General features: G+C 41.3%; 3 protein-coding genes across 7 annotated transcripts in view; 1 reads left to right on the top strand and 2 right to left on the bottom strand.

Annotated features, from left to right (window-relative positions):
- Positions 1 to 2: 2 nt before the first annotated feature.
- On the bottom strand, positions 3 to 9,273 carry poglut1 (protein O-glucosyltransferase 1). The gene is made up of 11 exons (XM_033615474.2): positions 9,165 to 9,273; positions 8,437 to 8,527; positions 8,149 to 8,292; positions 7,929 to 8,064; positions 7,707 to 7,828; positions 7,479 to 7,538; positions 7,175 to 7,274; positions 6,044 to 6,102; positions 2,374 to 2,541; positions 2,100 to 2,156; positions 3 to 2,023 (listed from the first exon to the last, which is right to left on the bottom strand). Exons 1-11 carry the CDS (start codon positions 9,235 to 9,237, stop codon positions 1,867 to 1,869), a joined length of 1,167 nt encoding a protein of 388 aa, XP_033471365.1. The 5' UTR covers positions 9,238 to 9,273; the 3' UTR covers positions 3 to 1,866.
- A 935-nt stretch (positions 9,274 to 10,208) lies between these two features.
- On the top strand, positions 10,209 to 22,231 carry LOC117249871 (calsequestrin-2-like). Of its 2 annotated transcripts, XM_078165826.1 has the most exons (12): positions 10,209 to 10,356; positions 10,584 to 10,764; positions 14,219 to 14,303; positions 14,580 to 14,680; positions 16,554 to 16,662; positions 17,383 to 17,456; positions 18,858 to 18,988; positions 19,072 to 19,117; positions 19,243 to 19,297; positions 19,383 to 19,483; positions 19,587 to 19,661; positions 19,866 to 22,231. In XM_078165826.1, the coding sequence occupies exons 2-12, from the start codon at positions 10,708 to 10,710 to the stop codon at positions 20,073 to 20,075; spliced, it is 1,044 nt and encodes a 347-aa protein (XP_078021952.1). In that variant the 5' UTR covers positions 10,209 to 10,356; positions 10,584 to 10,707; the 3' UTR covers positions 20,076 to 22,231. The 2 variants fall into 2 exon arrangements, with proteins under 2 accessions (XP_078021952.1, XP_033471563.1); XM_033615672.2 differs by having other exon boundaries at positions 10,293 to 10,764.
- Positions 22,232 to 25,540: 3,309 nt separating this feature from the next.
- Positions 25,541 to 27,921, bottom strand: part of LOC117250110 (vang-like protein 1) — a 70,333-nt gene continuing 67,952 nt past the window's right edge. For all 4 annotated transcript variants that reach the window (XM_033616123.2, XM_033616122.2, XM_033616124.2 and 1 more), the window contains one exon: positions 25,541 to 27,861. In XM_033616123.2, the coding sequence (XP_033472014.1) occupies positions 27,601 to 27,861 (261 nt within the window). In that variant the 3' untranslated portion in view covers positions 25,541 to 27,600. The remainder of the gene's footprint in view (positions 27,862 to 27,921) is intronic.

Here is a 27,921-nt window from a genome sequence, read left to right as displayed (position 1 = left end):
GGATGTTTCAAGAGACAAACTTTTTATTGACACAAAAACAAAATGCTGCACAAGCCACAACAACCTGGATGTTACACTCTGACCAGGCGCAGCATCACAGCTTTTTGGTCAATTCAACTCATATTCAATTCATACTAATGGACCAGCTTTTTTTATTACCACAGTTCTTTACAATAGTGTAAAAAATAATCTTACATCAGTGAGAATCTCGTTGTTCACAGCACAATGTGAATACTACAACATATTCAACATTATCCTGCATCAACTTTACATCATCTATCACCTGTCAACATTAGACACATTCTTTTCAAGAGGTAAAAACCATTAAGAGTGTTTTTCTTTTTAGGAAACTCTGCACATGAAATATTTACTCTGTTATTATTGCTAACTGTTGGCACTTAGTGTGGAATGAAGTGGTGGCTCTGAATGACTCTTTTGTGCTTTCAAGTTATCAGAGGTATGGCAGAACCCATCCAAATGCAGACACTGACAAGTAAATCAAACAGTACATGGACATGTTGCAATGACATTTGGTGAAGGGCTACTGGAGTTCCTTCAGTTGTCCAGTAGAGGGTAGCAAAGCTCCTGTGTAAGGCTCCCCATTACTTTGATTTCCATTGATAAATTGAGTAAATATCAGGGTGCTTGGGTAGAATATCTCCCATATTTTCTTCATACAAAAAACCCAGATCAAGATATTGCAAACAAGTGTTCCATGTGGTGCACTGTTTCCGGGAAGCCTTACAGTACAATTGGCTGCATTGCAAATGTAACAACATGGCATTTGTGATTAATATTATTGGCACATCTTGCATGGATATTTGAGCACCAGTTGAAAGTCAACCTCACACTTCAAGTACCTAAAAGCTGAGTTTTAGTTGCTTCACAGCTGAAAGGGCAATATCTTCATTAGATTTTGGTGAGTGGTCGCCAGGCCAGATTTAAGTTGAGCAAGGCACTGAACTTCTCACATTTAGTCCTCGCACGTCACTAGGGGTAACCAAGTTGATGCTCAAATACAAATTCAAAACAAAAAATAGTTACACTTTTAAGCAGCTTTCTGCAAGTAGTCTGATTCTCATGAAAATCTGTCTTAAGCCCAGTTATTCGTGATTAATGTTACAAAACAACATAAAGTCTTTACAAAACATGTTTAAGGGTCAATCCAACAATTCATGAGACAGATTTTTTTGTTTTTAAAAAAGTCAGATGATATTTCATTTGACACTCCCTACCATATTATTCAAACACCACAGCCCCAGTTAAGATGTAGCTTTTCCTAAAAAGAAAAGTGTAGTCTCCAAGCCGAAGACAAAATAACCCCAATGATATCACTAGTCATTTTCTGTCCCTTCAGAGCCACAGAAGACATCATACTCCTTTTTTTAGGGGCTGAAGAGTATTTGTCATGATGAGCAAACTGAACTTGATGAAGTCTTAAAACACAGCTAACATATAGTAGATGTTACTTTGATTGAGTGTAGACAGCAGCCATAAAAACTGATCCACTAAATGAACCAGAGTGATAAATGACTAAGAGTTGGCATGTAAGACATCTAGTGGCACCTGAAGGTATGGCAGCATCCACAGTCAACATACTAAACTATACTTTTGACTGTGGAATACCAAGCTTTGTGCCCTGTAACAGTAACACATGGTTCAACTGTGCTGCACTTGAGACTAAAACACTGGACTCAACGGACATAAATGTGAGAACTACCTGGACAAAGCTTTTGACTTTAGATGAGCTTTTGCCAAAACTAACATGTAACATTGAAGAAAATACTACGTAGTACTGCAGTGATTACATTCATTATCTAGAGTTTCCCTTCACTACAGGTGCCCTGGTCCTGCAGAGTCTCACGCTTATAGCTCCGTCTTGCTAGGTCTGTGGACAACCTGGTTGTAGTTACTCTTTCTCTTGGGTTTGTAGGTGAGAAGACGGCTGAACTCAGTGAGGAGTCTCCTCCAGTAGCAGGACACATCTTGCATCCGCAGGTGGTCGAGGATGAATTCTTTACCCCTGTGGGCAAGGAGAGAAACGTCAGTTCTGTTGGGATGAGAAATGGACAGTGTGTAACTTTTGTATGATCCGCTACCTTGTGGCAATCTCCTGTGCAATGTCATCATTCTCTTTGACAAACTGCAGGAGTTCCCTGAGGAGACAGAACATGTAAAGACATATCAACATTTAGCACACATACAGACAAAGTTCAGACCAAAGTATATTAGAATTTACACCCTGAAAACCTGAACACACCTGATTGAAGTGCCAACATTCATAATCATAACACTATAAAAGAGCGTTTTTTGTAAATATCAAATGAAAGCAGATTCACAATGTGTGAGGGGATACATGTGGACTTGTTGTACCTGACATCAGAGAGATCCTGCTGGACTGGGATGTAGTGGACCCAGGGCTGGAGCTGAGGGTAGAAAAACTCCTGCCATTCATCCCCCACATGAAACACCAGGGAACCACAGAGGAAGAGGTGTTTGAGGCGGAAACTGGCTGCCACACCTCGGAAGTTGAATAAATATCTGCAAGTGTAGGGAGGGACTGTTAAAACTGGTCACAACACCAGGGGCGGAGACACTATTTCAGAAGTGAGGGGGACAAATTGAGGTCTATTGAGTGATTTATCATCCAAGTTCAGTAAAACACCATTCCTGTTAGCAAGTTATTAGCTTACAAAATGGAAGTGACAAGGTAACAGGGTAATAAGCCACATAATTTAAGACAGACATAGACATAACATAAGCCCGGTCTCTGTCCTGACACATGGCCTTGTCCCTGTGCTACCTATTGCAATACAGACAAAAAACATTTTAGAGTAGTTCTGAAATAGCTGTGAAAATTAATCTTAGAGTCACTCTTATCCTATAGACATTTCCTTAGCCAGTTATAATTTCTCCTTATCTGTGAAGCCGTGGGCTGGTAATTGGTGCTGCTGTCAGGTCCCTGTCCTGATACCTGCCTGGTTTCTCCCTGTCCCTCTTCTATCTATTGCAATAATATAGATAATAAATGTGCAAAGCAAAATTTAGAAATATAATTAAGAATAGTAGTGGTGACACATGTGTGGAAATTACTTGCAAAGTCACTTTTATGCTATAGATATCTTCTCTCAGCCAGTTATAATCTCTCCTCACCTGTGAAGACCATGCATGATCATCCTTGCTGGCCTCTGGTCCACTGTCTCCTCCCTGACCCTGCTCTTTATATTGTGGCAATAAAGATTTTTTAAAAATATGTGGAAAGCAATAGTGAGCACAAGTTCTGCACAGAAATTAAGGAGAAGTGGGTTTATTCCTAGCATGAAACTAGCTAGCAAGCAATTTAACATAGGTAACAATAACATTAGTATTCTTGTTAACTAGCTTAACTTGATACTGGCATCTAATAATTAGCCATCATTTAGCTAACATTATCTACATGCAAGAAACTACAAGAAACTGTGCAAGGTTTTTTGCTTCTTGCTGGTTGTTTTGCTTAACATACAGTACAGTCCAAAAGTTTGGACACACCTTCTCATTCAATGCGTTTTCTTTATTTTCATGACTATTTACATTGTAGATTCTCACTGAAGGCATCAAAACTATGAATGAACACATGTGGAGTTATGTACTTAACAAAAAAAGGTGAAATAACTGAAAACATGTTTTATATTCTAGTTTCTTCAAAATAGCCACCCTTTGCTCTGATTACTGCTTTGCACACTCTTGGCATTCTCTCCATGAGCTTCAAGAGGTAGTCACCTGAAATGGTTTCCACTTCACAGGTGTGCCTTATCAGGGTTAATTAGTGGAATTTCTTGCTTTATCAATGGGGTTGGGACCATCAGTTGTGTTGTGCAGAAGTCAGGTTAATACACAGCCGACAGCCCTATTGGACAACTGTTAAAATTCATATTATGGCAAGAACCAATCAGCTAACTAAAGAAAAACGAGTGGCCATCATTACTTTAAGAAATGAAGGTCAGTCCAGTCCGGAAAATTGCAAAAACTTTAAATGTGTCCCCAAGTGGAGTCGCAAAAACCATCAAGCGCTACAACGAAACTGGCACACATGAGGACTGACCCAGGAAAGGAAGACCAAGAGTCACCTCTGCTTCTGAGGATAAGTTCATCCGAGTCACCAGCCTCAGAAATCGCAAGTTAACAGCAGCTCAGATCAGAGACCAGATGAATGCCACACAGAGTTCTAGCAGCAGACCCATCTCTAGAACAACTGTTAAGAGGAGACTGCGCGAATCAGGCCTTCATGGTCAAATAGCTGCTAGGAAACCACTGCTAAGGAGAGGCAACAAGCAGAAGAGATTTGTTTGGGCCAAGAAACACAAGGAATGGACATTAGACCAGTGGAAATCTGTGCTTTGGTCTGATGAGTCCAAATTTGAGATCTTTGGTTCCAACCGCCGTGTCTTTGTGAGACGCAGAAAAGGTGAACGGATGGATTCCACATGCCTGGTTCCCACTGTGAAGCATGGAGGAGGAGGTGTGATGGTGTGGGGGTGTTTTGCTGGTGACACTGTTGGGGATTTATTCAAAATTGAAGGCACACTGAACCAGCATGGCTACCACAGCATCCTGCAGTGACATGCCATCCCATCCGGTTTGCGTTTAGTTGGACAATCATTTATTTTTCAACAGGACAATGACCCCAAACACACCTCCAGGCTGTGTAAGGGCTATTTGACCAAGAAGGAGAGTGATGGAGTGCTGCGGCAGATGACCTGGCCTCCACAGTCACCGGACCTGAACCCAATCCAGATGGTTTGGGGTGAGCTGGACCGCAGAGTGAAGGCAAAGGGGCCAACAAGTGCTAAACACCTCTGGGAACTCCTTCAAGACTGTTGGAAAACCATTTCAGGTGACTACCTCTTGAAGCTCATGGAGAGGATGCCAAGAGTGTGCAAAGCAGTAATCAGAGCAAAGGGTGGCTATTTTGAAGAAACTAGAATATAAAACATGTTTTCAGTTATTTCACCTTTTTTTGTTAAGTACATAACTCCACATGTATTCATTCATAGTTTTGATGCCTTCAGTGAGAATCTACAATGTAAATAGTCATGAAAATAAAGAAAACGCATTGAATGAGAAGGTGTGTCCAAACTTTTGGCCTGTACTGTAGTTAACACACAGCAGCACTGCCCAGCAGCACACGTCTCGTCTGTGTGATAGTGTTGTGTCGTTCGCAAACGAATCATTCAAAAGAACAAATCTGTTGAGTGAACGTACTGAATTGAATCACTTCCGGAACTGATTCGTTCATTTCTCAGTTCAGTTGAGCTCAGCAGCCAGGGTGCAGGGAGGGACTGCCTACCATGTGACGAATCACTCAGTGAACAAATCAATCGGTGAACAAATCACTCAGTGAACGACGTAACCCCGATCCCTGAGGGATTCAAATAATTTCTTCTCAGCGATACACTTTCATAGGGAACTGTTTTCTCCAAGCTAACAGCTAATGTAGCCAGGAGTCAAGCCACATGAACACGATCACACACCTCCCCATCGTTTTAACAGACTTAGTTTCCAGATAAACAAACTTAAAACGTTTGGTTGGCCAGTAATGAGACTCACCAGTGCAGGGCAGGCGCAGCAGCAGCAACGGAGAGAGACTGAGTTGGACTACGCAGTACACAGTCAGGGCTCCTCCCGCCAAGCACTGAACAATTCAGAGTCTTTTAAACGAATCTTTTTAATGAACTGATTCCAGTGATTCAGTAACATCTAAAGAACTGCTTTGCCCATCACTACTGTGCCATTGATTCAGATCACAACACGACATGCAAGCATGTGCATGCTGCCTGGCGCCGCCTACTCATGGTGCGCTTAAAGATGGCTTGGAAAAACACGTTACCACATGTTAAAAACAACTTGAACTGTTATAACGGCTGTAAAAAGTACGAGGGACATGTCCCACGCGTACCCCGCGTCCGCTACGCCCATGCACAACACATTTAGTGAAGCTGTTGCCATCTAACAAGCTGCCATATTAAAAGTCACACTTTGTCCCAGAGCCAAAAATCCAGCTTACTTGTATTTGCAGTGATCGACCAGGGGGATTTCTTTGGCTGGGGGTCTCCCTAGTGTGTCCTGAAATACACAGAAAAACACAGGTTGGTAAACAAGTAACACAGACTGACTTTGAGATTTCCTCTTTGAGTCTAAATAAAAGAAAAGTCACAGGAGTGTTATCAAAAGTCAGTGTGGTGTGTTACTTTGTCAAACTGTCTTCATGCTTTAAAGGAGCTGTGTGTGACCGTCAGAACAGATCTGTGATTTTTAGCTATGGCAATTTCGGGGCTGTTTCGAGTTCTCTTTAACAGAAAGGACTATCTCTATGGAGATACTTTTCATGAGCTGTCAAAAACTTAGAATAGCTATTAGAGCTTAGTTTCTCTGCCCAAGCCCGAGCCTGGCCCACGGGCCCAAGCCAGGCCGGGACCCCCCATCCCTCTGACGGGCCCAGGCCGGGCCGGTCAGATATGAGAGAGAGAGAGAGAGAGAAAGAGAGAGATGGCTGGAGGGGTGGCTAGAGACAGGGGGGGTGGTAGAGATAAGTGGGAGGGACAGCGGCTTTCCGTGCCTCCAAAAAATATGCCCTGTTCATTTAGTGCTTACCCAACACGCTCAATACATGGACATGCAATGACAAATTGTCATTAACTTATTACGTTATAAAAAACGATGAAAATATGGACTTACCCATGTTTAAAATGACCTGTTGAATTGAAAAAACGAGTACTGACGGGAACAGACAAGTGGAGTCGATGTTTAACCGGCGCGGAGAGCACAGGAGAAATGCGCTGCCTGTGTGGACAGTCAAGCGGCTGCGAGTACACTCGCAGGACTTCCGCAGCACTAATGCGCTTGGTGTGTCCTTAGCGTTAATTATAACAGCCAACTTATTGAAAAATGTCGGGTTTAAATCGGGCTTGGGCCCATAATTACAGTTAATTGGACGGGCCGGGCCCGGACATAACGTGCACAGGCTCGGGCCGGGTCGGGCTGAATTTTTTGGGCCCGATCTAAGCTCTAATAGCTATACAGCACTGAAGCTCAACACTGGACCAATTTCGAACATTACTGCTTCCATTAGTCACTTAGAAACAAAAATAATCATTATGAATGGATTTAACTCTGATGTGGTTTCAGTATGACTGACCCTCTCAGACTTCCAGGCCTGGTTTTTTGTGTACTCTGCATCCACCAGCTCTGGAGCTTCTCTGGACAAAAGAATCAGAGGGTCGCGTTCTGGACTGGTTCTATTGAAGAAACAGAGAAAAGAGTGACGAAACAGTCATCTTATAATTCGTCTGAACTTTGCAGTCAACTGTGGTGAGAAGACAGCTGACAAAAGAGTTACTACCAAAGAAAACGTGACAATAATTGTCACGAAAACAACTGTATTGTTATATAATGTCACATAATTACACAAACTAATAAAGTAACAGGACTGGCAGACTGACCTGGAGCCTCTGAAAAATCCTCTGGACTCTTTCTGTTTCCATGGCCACTGTGCTGCAGACCTACCACAATACATCGTATGGATAAGGCACACCTAAATTATATACTTCATAAGCTACATCTGCAAATACAATCATTTAAGAGTTCCATTGACCAATATCTTATTTTGTGAATACTAAATGAATGATTCACACCACTAAATTAGAATATAAAAAGGTGCTAAACCTTACTTTTTAAGGTCATCCCTCATTAGATCCCATCTACCCAGTCCAGTGGGGTATATGGGCCACACAGCAGGCCCTCCCTCCCAAAACGTCCATGCAGGGTACATGATGTCCTGATAGTCTGCCGTCTACTTAAATCAAACATGACACATGTACAAACCAGTTATTGCGTTCAATAAATATTTGTGTGTTTTTAAGTGTGCACAAAACAAATGCACAAAGTCTGACCTTACTGAAAGAGAAGACAGGCAGGGTTGGCTGCATCCAGCTGGGGACTTGAGGGTAATCCCTGACATTTACCACCATTTCCATGTCAGGTAACCTGTCAATCACCTCCAAGATGAAATGCTCCACCCCACTGCACCTGAAAAGTGAAAGATGGATTTAGGCAGAGCAAACAAACAGCTGTATACAGATGTATAATAAAACACATCAGGTACCTCCTTACCTGGCAGGAAACATACAGTTGTGTTCTCTGTACAACTTGTGTCCGATGATCTGATAGTGGGTGCCCACCCCTCTCTGAACAGTTGCAGCCATGAGATCCTCAGAGATTCTGCCTTTAAAGGGCCGCAAGTCATCTTGTAGGACACTGGGACAGAAAGTGTGGCAGAGGAGAGGGAACAGAAAAATGATCAAGTCCACATTCAAAAATTAAACCTGCACAAAGGTGGTGCAGCAACTATCCATCCACAATACATGCGGATACATACAGACACGTTGGCATCGCACTCACCTTAGATGGCAGCTACAGTTGACTGGGTTGCATGGAGTGTGCCCTTTAACAGCATCAGAAATCGTGTCTCTAATGTTCTTCCACTGTTGACCTAAAAGTGGCAAATGGTGTCAGATTAGATTGTCACGTTGGACCAATCCAAGCATCTACCGATGGGTCACGAGACTGATTCATCCAGTTAGGGAACGGAGGGCATATTGGGTCAGTATCAGGTCAGTATCCCCAATGAGGCTGACTCTAACAAGGCTAGTGGGTCAGGGGGGAGTTTCAGTGTCCTAGAGGGACCTCAAATATCCTGCTTTCATCACTGACTTTATTTACTGTTCCACACAGTACATCATGACCTCATGTTACAACTGTAGCGTAAATATACTGTGTCTTTATCTGTCAGGGCAGCCAGCCAGAACATCTATTAAGGCTAACTAGCTTTAGCCGACCTGTTGCCAAAATCACGCCCAGCCTCATAGAATATATCTTAATTAATATGAAACTTATTTTACAATGTTACTGTAAGCGAAACGTCTCTTCATCCGAACCTTAAAGTTAGCACAGTTAGCTTCGCTGAGTTAGCTCGCAGGCTAACGTTTGTTAGCTAGCTCGTGAATTGATGAATGACTCCAACATCAAAAGTTACCTCAAGTTGGCATAGCGAAACAAAACGCGACAAACTCTTATTACCACTTTTAAACATTGTTTCATGAGTCATATTTGTTCAAATATGTTATTACCTGACGCGGGAACCAAACATAAAACATAAACTTGCAGCAGTATTAAAAATCTCCACAGCCAAGAGCGCTTCATTTTCTCTCTATCCTCCAGCACTGTCTGAGGAGGAGAAACAAAGCGGGATCTGTGATCTGTTACTTCTGCCTGAACACAGCCATTACGGTAATGCGCACAACGAAAATCTATGGGTTATGTTACCGTAATGTTCAGAAAACTTGACCAGAATATTTCTAAAATCACATGCTCTCAAATGAACAGAACTGGTGGACTTTAAAGCTGTACAGTTATTGTATAAAATAAAAAATAAGATGCTTCCAGACTTTATCCAGAAGTTCCATATTAGAGTGACAAAAACAAACATTAGTAGGCTACAAATTCAAAACAAAGATGCATAAGTGTAATAGTTCTAAAAAAGTAATGAAAATGTGTAATACATTTAATAGATTTTACAAATATATGTAAAAAACAAGATGACTGACAAATATTAAACTAAGTTATGAACACTAGTACATGGATCTTTGTTTGGGACTTCTAGGTAAAGATACTATACATATATTTTGTTTGTTTCTTTCTTTTACTTTCATTGTACTAATCTAAAGGGAACAGTATAAACATATACTGTAAAAAGGTAAGGTTTTAGCCCACATGTTTGGAGCAGCAAAACTTCCTTTGCTTTGTATCATCACTGCTTCAATGTAATTACTCATTTTTGTTTCTTTATTATTTGTCCTTCTACATAATTGAGTTTAATAGCTTATAAAATGACCAGAATCAACTACACTAAAGTTATTTAAAGGATACGCTTCACAAAACCTGCCTTTTCATAGTCACATTCACAGCTTGCCTGTCTCAATAAATAAATTCCTCCTTTATTTTATAGCATGAGATTTCATTTTCCAGTGCATATATTACTATAATCATTGTTGATTAAATGGCTGATGAATCCCCTGTAGTTTCTTTGTTCTAATTTCTGAATTTATGTCAAGGGCATGGATGAGTATCACATGGATGATTGTCTATGAATTGTTGAGGTGAGTTTCTGAGTCAGGGAGAGAAACGGAAGAAAGGACGAGACCCTCTGGGAGATTTGGGGCTGTAAGACTGAGTGACGGAGGGAGGAGGAGACAGAAGACAGGTGGAGGGAGAGATACAGACAGAAGCAGAGCAAGAGAGAGGAATTGGGGCAGAGTATTTGTGAGAATATTTCATATTTATTACGAGAGAGGTAATAGAGAGCAAATTTGTAGATTAATCTGAGCAACTCTACATTGATATTGATTGTACTCTTCAAGTTAGGACTTCTTTGATTTCTCTGAAAACTTCATTCTGGTTTGCAAACACCTCCACAACCCGGCAACAATGCAGCAAATCTGTCTTTCTCTGCTGTCTGGCCTTTGCCTTCACCTGGTTTTCTTCTGCAGTGCTGAGGAAGGCCTCGAGTTCCCTAACTTCGACGGGAAGGACAGGGTGCTGGACATCAATGAGCGCAACTACAAGAAGGCTCTAAAGAGATACGACCTGCTGTGTCTGTTCTACCATGAACCAATGCCTGCCAACAAGGGCCTTCAGAAGCGGTTCCAGATGACAGAGCTGGTGCTGGAGGTGAGGAGGAGGGTGTACAGAGGTGGGAAGAGGGGAGCCAGAGAGTTAGTAGAGAGAAAGAAAATGCTGAGTGTAGAGTTAAAGTAAAATATATAGAGATCAGTGCTGATGTTCTTTCTTTATTATGGAATTTGAGTTAATTTCAATCAGGGGAAAAAAGCGTAATACCCTTTAATACCACTTTATTTTCCTTATTAAAGGTTGGTAAATCATTTTTTAATGCCTTTGACTTGTCAGGTTGTGAAAATCCCTTTGAAATGTGTGTAATAATGCAGTTATAAATGTTAGTAATGCATTAATACTTAGTGGTTTGTCAATTTTCAAACGCCAACAGGTCTGCAGTTGTAAATGTATGTACTATACAAACGGTAAAAACTATCAAAAACATAGAAAGCTAACAGCATTTAGCTCGAAACATTGGCAATTTTCAACTAACTACATCCCTTTAAATCCTAATTTCCATCAGGTATTTAACACCTGAACCCTGCTGAGAAGACGTCATTACTGATCAAAGATGGATGTGTTATGACATAGTATGCCCTGATATATCTGATGCTACTGGTAACATAAAAATGTCTCAATAGGCTGAAGCCCAAATCCCCGCGGGTTACACTTGCAGCCTTTTCGCCGTGCTCATTTGTCTCAAACCTGTCATAACAAGTCATTGTATAGTCAGTGATCCCTCCCCTGGCTGGAGAACCTGACAGTGAATGCCTCATTCTTCCTCTGCCACCTTGACGTGTCGACTGTCTGCTTAAAAATAAAGGGAGGAAGGATTCACAGCTGTCACACATGCTTTACCTGCACGCTCTTTTAACTGGCAGGCAGTGATTTTAATCCCATTATGTGCCCTCCTCTGTGGTTCACATGTATCCAGGGATTGTTTCTAGGTCATTCTGTTAATAGCTTGTTCCCAAAACTCTTCACTATCGGGCTGTGAACTAGAAATAAGTCGATGTATTCTTGCATCTCTTCCCTTCTTATTTATGATCCATGTTTCAGATGTCACTTTTACATTCCTGTCATGTTTCATGCTTTTAAAACACAAACACATTCAAATAGAGCCAAAGTATCTTCTCCTCAGTGGTACTTCGAAATCTGTTGTCCTTACTCAAACTGAAAGGTGAGCAGTCCTGACTCACAGCTTCCCCCTAACAAGAATACTCCACAGGGGACTCTCAGCACACACGCACCTCTGTAATGAAAAGATTTATTGATGAAGACAGTAGCAGCTGTGGATGCCGGCTCAAATACACAGCATAGAAAGTGCCATGCAGAGTAGAAGGTGTTTCGATCCCAGGCTGATCCTTAAAGGCTCTATTTCAATCAATTAATCAATTTTATTTATAAAGCCCAATATCACAAATCACAATTTGTCTCACAGGGCTTTACAGCATACAACATCCCTCTGTCCTTAGGACCCTCACAGTGGATAAGGAAAAACTCCCCCCCAACAAAACCTTATTTAACAGTTAAGGTGTTTTCGGTCTTTTTTGAAGATGAGACGGTCATAAACAGGGCTGTAGCCGGGATTTTAGAAATACTGAAGTCTTGATTTCCCGGATATTTTATCTTCCTGCATCAGGGGCTCCGAAGCATTTCACTTTATGACAAATTGGGACCCCTTGTCATCACATTTCACACAAAAAACAACAACTACAGAAATGTCAGAAATATCATCCTGCAACCGCAAAGGTTTGTCCCACGCAGCCCAGCCACCAGAGGAAAATGTTGTCACTTACATTGGCATTTACTGCTAATACATTACATTTGTAAGATTCATGCACATCAACATTTCTAAAGTGAGGCAGTACAGGAGCTGATTTGGTGGAGGGGATGGTGGATGTCATGACACCTTGTGAAACAGCTGCTACCAAACTGCAGACAATTGTTCAAGGCCAGGTTGTTTTTCACTGACCCTTTCCACATTTCCAACAGCGTTTGCAGAACCAAATCTGTGTGTTTTTTACCAACACATTGCTGCATCTCCAACAGTGTTTCAGCCACTGAACCTGGTTGTTTTTCACCAACCTGTCCGTACTTTTCAAGCAGGTTTTGTGCCCTAAACGTGGAGATTTTAATCTAAAATATAATCTTTTCCTAACTATAACCAAGTGGTTTTTGTGCCTAAACCTAACCACACCTCCACCACTGAGTTGTTGAGAAATCTACAGTTTCAATGTGTCTGCTACAAAATAATGTTCAAATGTAACATATCTGTGGTTTACAGAAACATACAATGCAAACCTTTTTTCTTGGGGATGTCCTGTGACCCCTGCATGGGTTACAGCCCCCCACAATGGGAACCACTGCCCTATGATTGTCCAAGTCCATACTATGAGGAATAAATCTATGGAAGAAGTAATACCCACTAACCCCCTTTACAGTCCTCAATTGAAATGATTTCTTCCCCCAGCAACAGCATAGGCTGAAAAATACAATATATTCAGCAGAAAGATATTGAACAAATACAATTTTAAAAAGTAAAATAATGTGTGTTTAGATGGATCGAATAGCCCTGCTCCTCCTTTGTAATTAAAGCCTCCGATTCATATATCTGACAAAAATAATCATATTGACTCATACTTAATTTAGCCACCACGAATCACTATGAAGAAGAAGGCAATTTATATAGCAGGTTTCATACACAGCTTTGGTTCAGGGGGCTTTTCAGATTGCATAAAAAAGAAAGATGAATTAAGAATCAAGGCTGATGCTATCGAGTCTATAGCTTCATACAGTATGCCTATACACAGTGGTGCTTTAAGCTAAATGTTACGTCAGCATGCTAACATGCTAACAATGAAATAGTGAATATGCTGATGTTAAGCAAATGTAATGTTTATCATGTAAGCATTTGCTACTTAGCACTGAGCATAGTTTAGATTTGTATCATTTGGACAAAGATTAAGATCCTCAGGGAAGTTGTTCAGAGTATGTGTAGTAAGGTGCGTAAATGTGATGTGACCCTAGTAGCAGTTAGCGGTCAGCAGGCCCAAGTCAAAAAAACTCCTCTAGAAGGTTTATATGCATGTCAGAAATGTAATCTGGTCCTCGCCCACGGTGTTATTTGTAGACCAGCAGCAGTATTTTAAATGTTTTTGAACAAGTTGTAACTTTCTTTGGTTGACCTGAGAACACTGTTACATGATCTGTTTTAGATTAATGTGTTTACCAACCTTTTAACATCTTATTTTAACACGAGTCCTCTTGTTCCAGCAATATTCTAGGTGATATCCTGATTTTAATATGCTGCTAAAATGTAAATCTGAGTCCAAAAACACCCACAATTCTGGCCTGACTCACAGTTTTTACAGCCTATAGAGATAAGGTGTGATAATTTCCTGTCTTTGTTTGGCTAATAAGACAATCCAGGCACATCTCGTCAGTCAGGTGTTTGATGCACTGACAAAAAAGTCTTTTGCTGACTGACATTCTCTCTATGAACACCCAGCTCACAGCTCAGGTCCTGGAGAACAAAGACATCGGTTTTGGGATGGTGGACGCACAGAAGGACGCCAAAGTAGCCAAAAAACTGGGTATGACTCATATCTTCATCATTCCACAGTCGCCAAATACAGTATCACTTCCAATACTGTGCATGCTGAATGCCTAAATTTGGATTATACTTTTATGGTTGGTTATTTTTTCTGCAAAATCTCCTCTTATACTTTCTTTGTATGACTTTGCTTTCCCCATATGCTCCTTGCCAGTAATTTTCTTTAATTATAATGGCAATAGTGTCTTTGCTACTTTTCTCTAAACGTGAGACCTTAAATTTTTTCCCATACACTATACTCTTGCTGTTCAATTAGGTCTGGAGGAAGTGGGCAGCTTGTACGTCTTCAAGGACGACCGTGTCATTGAGTTTGATGGGGAGCTCTCAGCAGACACACTGGTGGAGTTTCTATTGGATGTGAGTGGAAAATCTGATTCTGCTCTTTTTTAAATGTATAATCTGTGCAGCCAATTAACAGCTGCAGCCTCATTAGAATATGTGTAAATGATGTGTTTCATAGCAAAACAAGATCCAGCAGGAGTAGCTTTCATGTCACTTTCCCCTGAAGGTATTTCTTATTAAAGTGACATTTGGGGAAATAGAGTTGCAAAGTGAGAGGGGACGCTGGTTCTGGAAGTTTTTATCCCCATGCCCATTTGAAAAGAAATGCAGGACTCTCCGGGATAATATCACAATTTTATAAGTTTGTGCCACCAGTTTGGTTCACAAATACTACCCAATATTATTACCCAATAATACCCACGAGCCTTAGTCACAGTTGCTATGTAGAAGGGAGACCAGTCAGAAGCATGAATCCAGGGCCCCAGGAAGTGGGCCAGACTTTGAAGCCAATTTTACATAGTGGCCAAACCATGTAACTGCAGCTTGCAGGTCTGTCACATGATGCCATTGAGCCCAGAAAATCTTTTTCCCATAGACTTACATTGTGAAAGAGATATCTGTAAATCAGTGGATAGATTTTGTTTGAGTGTCACAACCCCCACAAAATGACTCATTTCACCATCTGTATTTGGCCCATTCAGTCCGATTACATTGCAAAAGTCTCGAAAAGCCACACAATTAAATCATTTTATCACAATTCATGTTGGCAGAGGGCTAAATCAGAAGTAGCTAGCTCAGCCGGGGGAGAGTCTCTAGCGCCTACTCTATGGGCAAAACGATGCAGACAGTCCAGGTAATTTCACACCCAGCAAGTCAAACAGCTTTGGCTTCATGTGCCACAAAGCAGCTTCTTTGGTATTAACATGGCCCTGCCTCCAGTGCTGTATCCAGTTCTCTGTATACATCCATGAATCGGAGGCATAAATTAGACATGAAGCTGGAGAGAATTCAAAACACTTTGTTGATGCAGTTGTAAATGAATAGTTGCTGAATTCATTAAAAATTCCTCCAGAATTTAAAAGTATATTGATTTCAACTGCAAATTGTGATTTTGGTTTTCTTAGCACAACAAATGTTAGCTTCTGCCTCATGGATGAATAAAGAGAACTGGATACAGCGTTGGCCCTGTACATTACTATGAAAGTTGCTCAGTGACACCCCAAGGTATAAAATTACCTGGACCTGTTGCATTGTGGGTCCCGCTGAGCAAGGGCACAAGAGACTTAAGACAGCCAAGAAGCTAAGTTCAAATTTAGCCCTATGCTAACATGAATGTGGATACAAATAGAGTGTTATCAGAGTGAATGGATCCAATTCTGATAGTGAACCAGTCATTCCAGGGGGATGTGATGCTCAAAAAATGTATCCAGGGGTTTTATTCACCCAAAAAAATGCAAAAAAATGTTTTACAAAAGATATAACAAAGTTTTGGGACCATAAAAGAGGTCAATGTAACAGAACTTAACTCAGGAAATACAAACTCAATGTAAAGTGTGTTAACCAACAAAGTAACTGTCCAACAAAAGACAAAACAGACCTACTAAACACATACAAAAGGGCACATATATAATGGCTGATCAGACCATTCTAAACAAAAGGGGGGTAACATACAAACACTAAACACTACTAACTAAATTACAAACAAAACAAAAAAGGGGCAATTAGATTGTCAGTATAAATATATTCAACTACTAACCTAACAAAATGAATCAATAAACTAATACAATCTAAAGCAATAATAAACTCTTTAAACTAAACCCCCAAATCAACCCCATGATGTGGCAGGCACTTGGTTTGGCCCAGTTGGTCACTTTCTCCATTTAATGGCTGTGCATGAACATTTCATGGCAATAAAAATAACTTACCTGTATTATTCTGCCCCCTATAGGTGCTGGAGGACCCAGTGGAAATGCTCAATAACGCCATGGAGCTGCGAGCCTTCGAGAGGATGGAGGAAGACATCCGCCTCATTGGCTACTTTAAGGGAGAAGATTCATGTTAGTTCACCACCAAACTCATGCTAGCATCTGTGTTTAGTGTTGAATGCATCTGTGTTTACATTCACAAACATAAGGAGTGTGTGATGGGTTAAAATACACAACACTGTGTCTCTGTCCCCTGAAGTTGCCTCACTGTATTCCCCAGATGCTAATGGGATCTAGAGGCTAATGGAGCTACATCGCCATGCTAAAGGGAAACCTGATTCCAGACTGTGGCACTGTCACTCAGTCTCACGGGAGCCTTTAAATAGCTTCTAGTTCTCTTTGTCTAATAGGTCAAACTGCAATTATAGTTCCTCTCAAAAAAAGGGAGAAAAAGTGAGACAGGGAAGATGCTATCTGGTCCAATATGACGGTGGCATGAAGTTTCATCATGGAGCCTATTTCTGTCCAGAGATAGGTTGGTCCTTGGTTGTGACCTTGTTGGGAGCCGAGCCAGAAGCGCGTTACAAGCGTATAAAACTGTATTAAGGCAGACTTTGTTACTGGGGTGGAGACAGTAGAATCATGATGGGAAATTGAATGAAGCGAGTGTGTTTCACTGCTTGCCTTCCTGATCACATACTGTAGATTGGGGCTGGGGGGTGTGAGCAGAATGTGAATGATTAAGTTCAACACTTAAATCTGTTTTACTTTCTCAACTTAGGTTTCTGCCATTCTTACTTGAGTTCTTCATCACTCTCTCTCTCTCTCTCTCTCTGTCTCCTTTTGTCTCAGACTACAAAGCTTTTCAGGAAGCCTCCGAGCGTTTTCAACCTTACATCAAGTTCTTTGCTACATTTGATAAATCTGTAAGTTTGGATTTGATTTTGATTCTTCTCACATACACGTCGCTCATTAATACACTATGTAATAGTTTGACATTTTGGGAAATATAAATGTAACATTATCCTCATAGCACCTCTAAAGCTCACTTATTGACACTTTATTTCTTGTTTGTTTAATTCATACAAAAAGTGAAGCGTAACAACTACAGGTTGTGGTTATGACGGACTATTTTTTGGCTGGAAGAATGGATGAGTTACTGAATGGGCACACTCGACACAGGCTCAGGTGCCTCAAATGACCACCAAGAGACACAAAACGACCTCAAACAGACACAAATCAATCTCAAAGAGACACAATATGACCACAAAGAGACACAAAAGAATCTCAAAGAGACACAAAGTGAACAACAAGAGACATAAAACAACCACTAAAAGACCTCAGAGACACAAAACAACCTCAAAGAGACACAAACGAGCACAAAGCGACACAAAAACATCACACAGTGACATAAAACAACCACAAAGACACACAAATTACTCCAAATTGACACAAAACTACTACAAAAAGATAGCCTGGAAATCCAGACTCAACTCTAGAAAGATTGTGAATCTGGCCCTCACCGATACACCCTTCCTACCCAAGGACTAACTGAGGCATTTCAAATGCCACCGCACGCAATTGGATAGCACGATGGCCAATCAGAGCAAAAAACAAGGTGACGTATTCATTGCACTAAGCCCCATTTGTTTGCCGAACAATGGGGCTAACTGATATATTATGCTTTTGCCGTATCCCGTCGGCAAAACAGCAAAAACGTCCTTCCTGGAAACGAAGGCTTCTCGGGACATCTGGATATCCTGGTTAACAAAAAGATGCAAATCGACTACAAACAACAACTCGACATCCTTTTTAAGTCTCTGAGATTCTTGAGTTCTGGTCCAGCAGTAAAAAAAAAAGTTAGTAGTTGTAGTCATTTTGTGTCTCTTTCAGTGTGGAGGTCTTGCTTTGATGTAACAGGGGTTGGGGGGCCTTTTACATGTCTGTGCCCAGGGGCCCATTGCCTCATAATCCGTCCATGGCCAGAAGTAGTGACTTCCTGGAGTCTTGTGCCACCATAGCTTGTGAATTATTGATTTTTAGCAGTGCTGGTAAAGCCAAGCTTGCAGGTTCCCTGTGTTTCCAATCTATACACGAAGCTAAGATAAGCTGAGCTGAGCTAATGGTAGCTTTATATTAAGTGTACAGTAAATATGAATTGGTATCTTCTCATTTAACTGTAAGAAAAAGAAGGTGGATAAGCCTATTTTAAGCTATATTTAAATGAATAGCAACTGTTTGTTCAATGAGTTCATCCACTCATTAAACAAAACCCCATAATTGTATCTTCCTATCAGCTTATCATTATAAATCTTGGTATGTTTTAGGTAGCCAAACATCTCTCCCTCAAGATGAACGAGGTGAATTTTTATGAGCCGTTCATGGAGGAGCCGGCCATCCTGCCTGGCAGACCTCTGTCAGAGATGGACATTGTTGAGTTTGTCACCCAACACAGAAGGTTGATTAGATTTCTGTCTTATGAGTGTAATTTCATTGCTGATAAACCTAGCTGAGCATTTGATAAGAATGTGCTCTTTACAGGGCTACTCTGAGGAAACTGCGGGCAGAGAATATGTTTGAAACATGGGTGAGTAGCTGTTCAGTTTTACCATGAGAGACAGAGTTGGCTCCCCACACTATTTTCTATACATTTTCGTGGGATTGTCTTGAGATGATTTGAGGTGTTTTAATACTCAGCTGTTCAATTTCTAGGAGGACGACATGGATGGAATACATATTGTTGCTTTTGCTGAGGAGGAGGATCCAGGTCTGGGAGTTTTTCCTTTTGGTTTCACATTTTTCCTGTAGCAAGTAAAGGAGGTGTGCTCAGGTTCTTCTGTTCTGTCCTCAAGATGGCTATGAGTTCCTGGAGATCCTGAAAGACGTGGCCAGAGACAACACCAACAACCCAGAGCTCAGCATCGTCTGGATCGACCCTGATGACTTTCCTCTGGTTCTGCCACATCATTTGCCTTATATTAATATATAATAATAAACAGTATCAAAAATTTGGACACTGATAGTCTAAGTTAACCTGGTCTGTCTCATCCCTGCAGCTCACCACTTACTGGGAAAAAACCTTCAAGTTGGACCTGTTTAGACCTCAGATTGGAGTGGTCAACGTCACAGATGTAAGTTATTGTTCAAATCCATGCATTTCAAATGCTGGGGTCTGTGGAGATTGACTCGCTCCTGGAGCCAGCCTCAAGTGGCCATTAGAGGAACTGCAGTTTTCAGCACTCCCATGTTGGTTTCATTTTTCAGCCCTGGAGGTTGCTATCTGTACTGTACCAAAGTATTTATTAACCCTTATCTTGACTTTCCTGGTGTTCCAGGCGGACAGTGTGTGGCTGGACATGTCCAATGACGAGGACCTGCCCACCGCGGAGGAGCTGGAGGACTGGATAGAAGACGTCCTGTCTGGCAGGGTGAACACGGAGGATGACGATGAGTCTGCTGACGACAAGGAAAACCTTGACGGCTATGTGCCAGAAGACAGTTACGAAAGTCACGACCCAGATGAGGAAGATGACAGCGATGACTAACCTTAATGTCAAGGGTTGGTGTGCTGCAGTTCAGACCTGTGTCAAAACCCTGAACACACTTGGCACATTAGAACCAGATTACTGACATATTCTCTCTTTTTTTCCCAAATAATTTAAAAAAGTGAAATTAAAAGAAACTATATGGTCTCCTACACAGTTCTACACTGTGTAGACAGTGGTTTAAATAGTCAGGCAGATAAAACAGAACTGATTAAAGGTCATCATGGGAAACCTGTGGCCTAGTTTATAATAATGTTAGCACAGTGCCTGAAGCAGTAATTCTCCTGTACTTACCAAGGATCAAGATATCAGCATAGCTTCTGTGTGGCATACACAACATGTAAGTTAAAGCTCCATTGATAGATTTTGGCCATGTGGGGGCAGCATAATAAACTGTAAACACTGCATATCACCATGGATTTTATAAAGACAACCGGATAAAGTGCTGAAGGCAGGGCCCAATTTGTTACTAAGAAAGCTGATCAGTGGCTCATGAAGCCAAAAAAAAAGTTTGACTTTCCAGATATAAAATTACCTGGATCTTCTGCACCGTCGGCCCCATTGAGCAGACTACAGGCTTTGCAAGCTCAGTGACTCACTGCCGCCGTCCAACCGGCTAACTTACTGTTTGGCACTACACTAACTTAAATGGGGATAAAATAATTTAATAGTGCACCTCCTCTAGACTTTCAAAATGTTATTGGACTAAATGGATCAATTCCCGATACTGCAATGAGTGATTTTGCAGTGATTTACAGATGCTTTTTCCCCATTGTAAGTCAATGAGGAAAGGTCTTTTTGGGCCCAATGGTATCATGTGACAGACCAAGCATTTGTAATTCCACTGTTTTGCCACTACAAAAAATCACAGTCCTGTGCACCTCTGGGTGCCTGATTATCACCCATTAAGTTGGTATGGCTAACATGTTAGCAAACAGTTTCCTATTTATGCATCCAGCAGACATGGAGCAACGTTAGTTTTCAAGTAGAATGAAATTTTGAATGTTAGTCCAATATCCACTCACCTGTTAGCTCTGTTTTGGTCTCCACCAACTACTAAGTGAAATATCTGTCTCTGTAGTTGCTAAATGTTTCATTATTTTGAGCAGCTAACTTTGCCAATCTGCTGTTTGGTGCTGAACAGGTAGCGTACAGTTGGTTTTTAGAGCTTTTAACAAATACAAACAATGCTAATGTGAGCTGTGAGTGGATGAAAACATCAAAGCTGCGAGCCAAGAAACCAAAACAATGACCTGAAAGACACAAAAATGCTCTGTAAAGGCCCAAACACACCAAACCGACATCAAAGAACTTGTGGAAACAAAGGCAGACTGTTGCGTCGCCTCATGCCGCTCACGTCTTAGCTAAAAAGTTGTGCTTGAACACACTGCAAAGACTACAGCCAACGGCCAGTTAGCACTTACATTCTACATCTGTGTGAAAGAAAATGACTCTCAGCAGGCGGCGAAGGTCTGTATTTGTCATTCAAAAAGGGAAATAATAAGACGGAACATACTTGACACGCTCAGCACATCAACAACACAACCTGATGTTGAAAGAAGAAATTATATTTCTCAGTTACAAACCGTATATGTCAAAGAGCTCAATGGCTAAAAAAGATTCTTGATATAACATGTTAAATCACTAGCCCTCTGCTTAAGTTGTATGTTTGCCTTTGTCATTTCCATCTCTCTGCTTGTGCTCTGAGCTGAACTGTCAATCAGAGTGATTTCATTTACCGATGGGCTCCACTGGCTCCAACGTCAAGGGAACAAGGACCGACTATTGCCAATGGTGCAGGACACATCGCAAAAACTAGGGCAACAGATGCCCACAATGGCCTAACATTTACCGATGCACATACGATCTTTGGCTTGGTGTGTCAGAGCGCTTAAACTGAGAGGAACTACAAAGTCAGATTATAAATTTTAGCGAGTCTGTCACTATAAGTGGCATCTATCACGTTACGCATATTAATATAAAATATTGATTATACAGCTTTAAGGTTGACATTTATGATTAGACAGTTAAGAGGAACTGTGTGTCTACGTATCTGAAAATAAATGACAAATGATTTGGTTCTTCAACATAGAACAGTGCTTCTATTGTTTTCTTGGTATTAATGCATTGCATAATAAAAGTACACTATGACAATGTGCACGTCTTTTAATTTGAACCATCTCGGCTGTTTTTGAAGTATGTGTGTGTGAGAACACACACTTCAGTACTCTCCCTCATTAGGAAAGTCCAGACTGACGCTCAAGACAGCAGATTGGCACATTTTCCCTCAGTCAATGAGCGTTTTCACCTTGAATTATTCAGACATTGGTGAATAATTCAGCATCATTATGCCTCCTAATGGGAGAAGGAACATGGTCAATGAGGCTGATGGAGTTGGGGTGAGACAAGCTAAAAGGCTGCCCACCAGGGCCCCACAAACTGCATAAGGAGCGGACACACTCCTGCTGGACATGAATTAATAATACAGGGCCATGCAAGAATCATTATTCCCCCGGAGGTGGATGTGATGCAGTGTGTAAACAGGATGTTTGTATCATGTTTTGGGATTTACACATAATCCATGCAGCCATATCTGAGAGATGAGAACATTCAACTGAGTGTGTGCATTTAAACGTGACCCGAGGCAAGAAGACATGTCATACTCTCTCCTGAGGAAAGGGAAGCAGACAGTGTCATGGAGCAAGTGTTGTGATGTTCTGCAGGGCCTTTAGGTTACGTAATCCTGTGAATGTCAAGTGTGATGGTGTTTAACATGGACGTTGACTAAAAGGAGGGCAGGAAGACTCAATGTTCATACACACACCACCTCACTCCCAAGAGAGGAAGGATGACAGCAGCATGGGTGTGAGGGTCTAACAGGTTCAGTATATAACACAGCAAAGAACAAAGGAAAGACAGCAGTACGATGTGTTATGGTGTAGATTTCTGTTCAAAACTGAAGCTGCTAGAAGCTAGACGGATTTCCGCTCACGCCTCCATCTGCACATAACCAAGCCATTACCGAACAAATACAGAGGGAGGAATGAAGGGAAGAAAAACATTCCATTTAGATGCAAATGCTCCTCATTTTCCTCTCTCTCCATCTCTCTCCTCCTCGTCCCGGTCCTGCACAGAGCAGGGAGGGGGATTAAGCCGGGGACAGATGAGTTCCGACAGGCGGCCTCGTGCCCCGAGCTCGCAGAGGTATGAGGTTGTTTGTTTTCAGCACCGGACACCGACACTGACATTCATTTACCCACAAGGTCCGACTGCGCTGCTCTGACAGGCTGATAGCAAGCCAATTACCACTGAGCTTCATGACAACGAAAAGCCACCAAATCAAGGCCAAAAAAGCTGAAATTTTGCTCTGGTGTGTCACACAGCGGGGCCAGATGCCTAATGGGCAGCGACAGAGAGGAATGTTAGCAAGACTGCGGCCAGGGCAGAAACTAGTGCATATGGAGATACTGAGGAGTAAGTCTGGAAGAATAGGAGAAAGGTAATGAAAGACAGTGTACATTTGAAACCGTGATAGCACAATTTAGGAATAAATTGCTATGCAGTTTGATCGTAGGGACGAATCTAAACCACCAGTGATAAACGTTTCAACTGAAGCCTAGAATAGCTGTGGTCACAAAAATCTGATTTTCTTTGTCATCATATTATAAAAATATAATTTCAAGGTGTTTAAAAGGGGTAAACCACCTTAAATTGACAAAACAATTTTACACGTACACCTTAAGTTGTATCAAAAAAGACAAACTCAGGGATTCATCCCAAACATGGAGATAATTAATGGCTTAATTAATAGAACTTGCAGCATGTAAAGATAGTTATATTGGGCTATAAGCACAGGTTAAAGGGTAACTTTGTATTTTTCAACTTGGACCCTGTTATCCCACAATTTTGTGTCCAAATGACTAATCGGAACAGGTAATTTGAAATTGGTCCATCACTGAGAGAGAGCACTGCAGCCACAACTGGCAAGACAGGCTGCAATATAACCCCTGCGGGCAATTGTGCGCTCTCAGTTTATGTCCACTAAAAGTGCTTGTTTTTGCCACTGACAGGCTCAGAGTGTAACTGTGAGTGTCTGACAACATTATGGAAAGGATCCCTGCAGAGAAATATTTCTGTCTAAGAGTAGGATCCTTGTTGTTGAAGCAAAAATAGCCCTGAAAACACGATCATCAAACCCACCAGACTCTATTTAAAAAAAGGAGTAATTCTATCATCATAAAACACACTTCATTCAAAGTCAACAGAAGTAAAATACAACTCACAAAAACTGTCTTTCCACTGTTCCAACAATCACCAACTCTAGTGTGGTTGAAATAAACCCTTAATTCAACCACTTGGATGTGAAAATGTGCTGACTCTATACACTCTTAAATTACTGTTTATTTAAATGGAGGCTGGTGTGATTGGTGATGGTGATTTAAGGACACTTTCTGGGTAAAAAAAAAGGATCTTACTCTCAAACAAAAAGGTCTATCTCTGTAGGGATCATTTCCATAATGTTCAGACACTGCGGCCTTTTTCGCTGCTGCTGTCTGCAGTGATCTCACTCAATACTGGACCAGTTCAAAAAAATGTTGTTTGAATTAGACATTTGGACAATACATGAGAAAATAGGGTTGGAAAATACTGAGATTAACCATAAAGGGGTTTAAAGGGGTCAAAACCACTTAACAGGGATAAAAACTGACCAGAACTAGGACATGAAAATAGCACCATATAATCCATTAGATATACCTTAATATATTATAATCCATCAATTAATTAATTAAATTAATATATACCTTTACAACCATGTTACAAACACCCTGACTACAATCATTTAAGGTAAAGAATTCAGCAGAGAAAATCAAAAGTTTTGATTAGTCCCTTTTATCCAAGTTTGGTAACTAAAACCACAACCATACTAACCAGCCATGTTTAATTAAAGAACTTCCTGCTCCTTCTGAGGACTGAAAAGCATTCTGGGATATGTAGGAAATCACAAATGAATGTAAAAATCAAAAACCAAGCCATCAAACTCAGTTTTACAGCACAACACAATCCCATACAACAGTTTTACAAATGTTCATAAAAATGTTTATTTTTTTACGAATACTAATGCTGTGAAACTGAAACATGTCTTACATTGCAATGTCACGTCGTCATAGAGCTGTCCAACCAAAACCTAACCATGACAGAGGAGTGTAACCTGGCAACAGCATGACAGATGGTGGTGATGTTGGGGGGGGGGGCTGATAATGTGAACTGGAATGGCATACATACACACATACATACACACATGCTTGTTTACATAAATAGATACAGTGTAAAAACAGGAGGCACAGTCACATTGGGATCATACAAAGTTTATCTGTCAGTAGGTACAAATTGTGACCAGTGGCAGCTGTTCTAAAAAAAAATGTCTGCCGTTTGCAGGAAACAGCAGGAGTGTTTTTTTCTTCCCGGGTTGTTGAACAGTTAGTTTACAGCAAAAATGAAAAATGTTTTATATGAAACATGTTGCTGCTGCCCTCAGGTAGACAAACCGACAGTATCAGGTTTACCAGCCAGGGGGCAGCAGGGGACAACCCTGCTCATAGAGGATATTCTCAGTATGACATATTTCTCTTTTTGAGTGAGTTACACATGAGCTCAGTGTGACTCTTTAACCACTTTGGTGAATACACCGAGTGTGATCTAACAGTGTCATTTTAGTGCCATTAGCTTCATTTAACTGTAATTTTCTGGCTTCACGAGATTCATGATTCATCAGGTGACAGAATTAATTAGAAAAGATCCCTTCTGACCTCGAGGGATTCACTGTGAGCATGTTTGTCAGACAACAGAGGTGGGACAAGGTAGAAAAGGAAAACCAGACGGTCCAGTCAAGAGGGAGGTTCCGCCCTGCTGCAGCTCTCACTGTCGATACAAACTCTGTTGGTTCTTCATCATCTCTTGTGTATTCTAGTTACACAAGCAAACCCTGTGAGCCCTGGGAGATTAAATTATAATTTATATACCATAAATTCTCAAATAGTGGCAGAAAGACACATCTATCCTGGTGTCTTGATCAATTGAGTAAAACGTCCATATCCACTGCACTAATATCAGTATGAAGTCTCGTCACCTGTTCTTCTTTGCCTCAAAACAATGTAAAATGAAATGTAGATTCTGCTGCAAGGGGTCTCTCAAACAAAACAGTAACAAAAGACATGACATGACTCGGTTGTACTGATAGAATTAGTGCTGTGGAAATGAACACTGTACTAAATTTATCATGTGAGCTGTTGCAGTAGCCTTTACCTGCTCATGCAAAGCTTACTTGAACGCCAGCTTTTAAATGAGAATTTACAGTGTTTAGATTTTCTGCAATGTAGTAATCAGTAGTACTTTTTATTTGTGACATCATGGCTCTGTCTCTCCGCCTCGCTGCCTTCCCCTTCCACAGTGTCAGGCAGATACGGCAGACATGAAAGCCCTGAGAAGGTTACTGAACCGATGAGGCAGGGCAAATGTTTCTGAGCATGCATCCACCTCTTATGCTCCGGATCATTGGGAGTTCACCCCATGTTTAACATGGCATGAGTGTGTTGTTCCCAACTGGAGTGGAAATATTTCTGATTTCGCTCTGTTGCACCTGGAAATGAATTGTGCACCAACACAGCTCAAAACATCCCACTTTGGCTGATAGAATAAGCACTGCAGGGTGCTACTGTACGTACGCCCAAGGCAGGACATGAGGCGGGTCAGAGTTTGACATCTTAACTGTCAAGAAAAGTGTTTGTCCGGAGCTCTGCAGGTGCCCTGAAGACGTGATGACAAGAGTATAGGGGAGGAAATCCTTTCAGAGCAGGCTGAAATCATGTGTTCCATCTATTCAGGCATATTCTTCCCATTTATGAACACACATAAATGTGCACTGAATGCAAAGTCTGACTATAGTGTTCTTGTCGAATGCATTTAATTCGGCTTTTGAGAATCTGTTGACGTCCAAAAGAGCATCCAGATATTTTCAAATGTTGTAGACGAGACATCAGCACAGGGAGGATATGTGTCATGTGTTTCCATGAGGCTTCAAATGTCTAAATCCAAGTCACACCATTGTAGTCCTTAGTGGTTTGGCTGTCTGTCCGTCTGTCCCACGGAAATCAAGGACCGACTGAGACAACAGAGTCTCCTCAGAACCTCAACTGTTCCCGTCTTGTTTGGCTCCAGCATCTCAAACAGGAAAAGGAACAAGTGATTGTGTTCACACAAAATGACACGCGCGTACACACACACAAACATTCACTCACACATACTGCATGTGCACACAACCATGTCCAAGAGCTCAATTCTTTCTTTTGATTTCATCCAAATCAAACATAAGAAGATCAATATATTCAAACATGAGTGTAATATATAGATTCATATATAATATATAAAAATTCCAAAAAAGTACAAATAAAAACTGCAAACCCAAAATGAAAACATTTGAGAGCAACAAAACAGGGTGAGGAGTAAAAAAACAAAAAAGTTTGGAGTCCTACACGGAGGTTTCGGACTGTAGCCGCAGGACGAACTTGTGTGACTTGGGGTCGATGTATTCCTCTGACATCTGGATATAAGGGATCTTCTTTGTCGTCACCACCAGGCTGAAGTCCACACACTTGAGAAGAAAGATGGTGCCATCTTTCAGGCCGCTGGTGACTGACGCCTCGCTAATCAGCGTCCACTGACGGGCCAGCCAATGGTCCCGGCTATACTGCAGGGTGGGGCCTGGGGTCAGGTAGCTCTCCAGGAACGCCTGCATGGAAGAGATACAGACAGACACACTTTCATTATATCCGAGAGGAAGAAAAAGTCA

The sequence above is a fragment of the Epinephelus lanceolatus genome, chromosome 24, assembly GCF_041903045.1.
Source record: "Epinephelus lanceolatus isolate andai-2023 chromosome 24, ASM4190304v1, whole genome shotgun sequence".
Classification (NCBI taxonomy): Eukaryota; Metazoa; Chordata; class Actinopteri; order Perciformes; family Serranidae; genus Epinephelus; species Epinephelus lanceolatus.
This window is presented reverse-complemented; position numbering and strand designations above follow the sequence as displayed.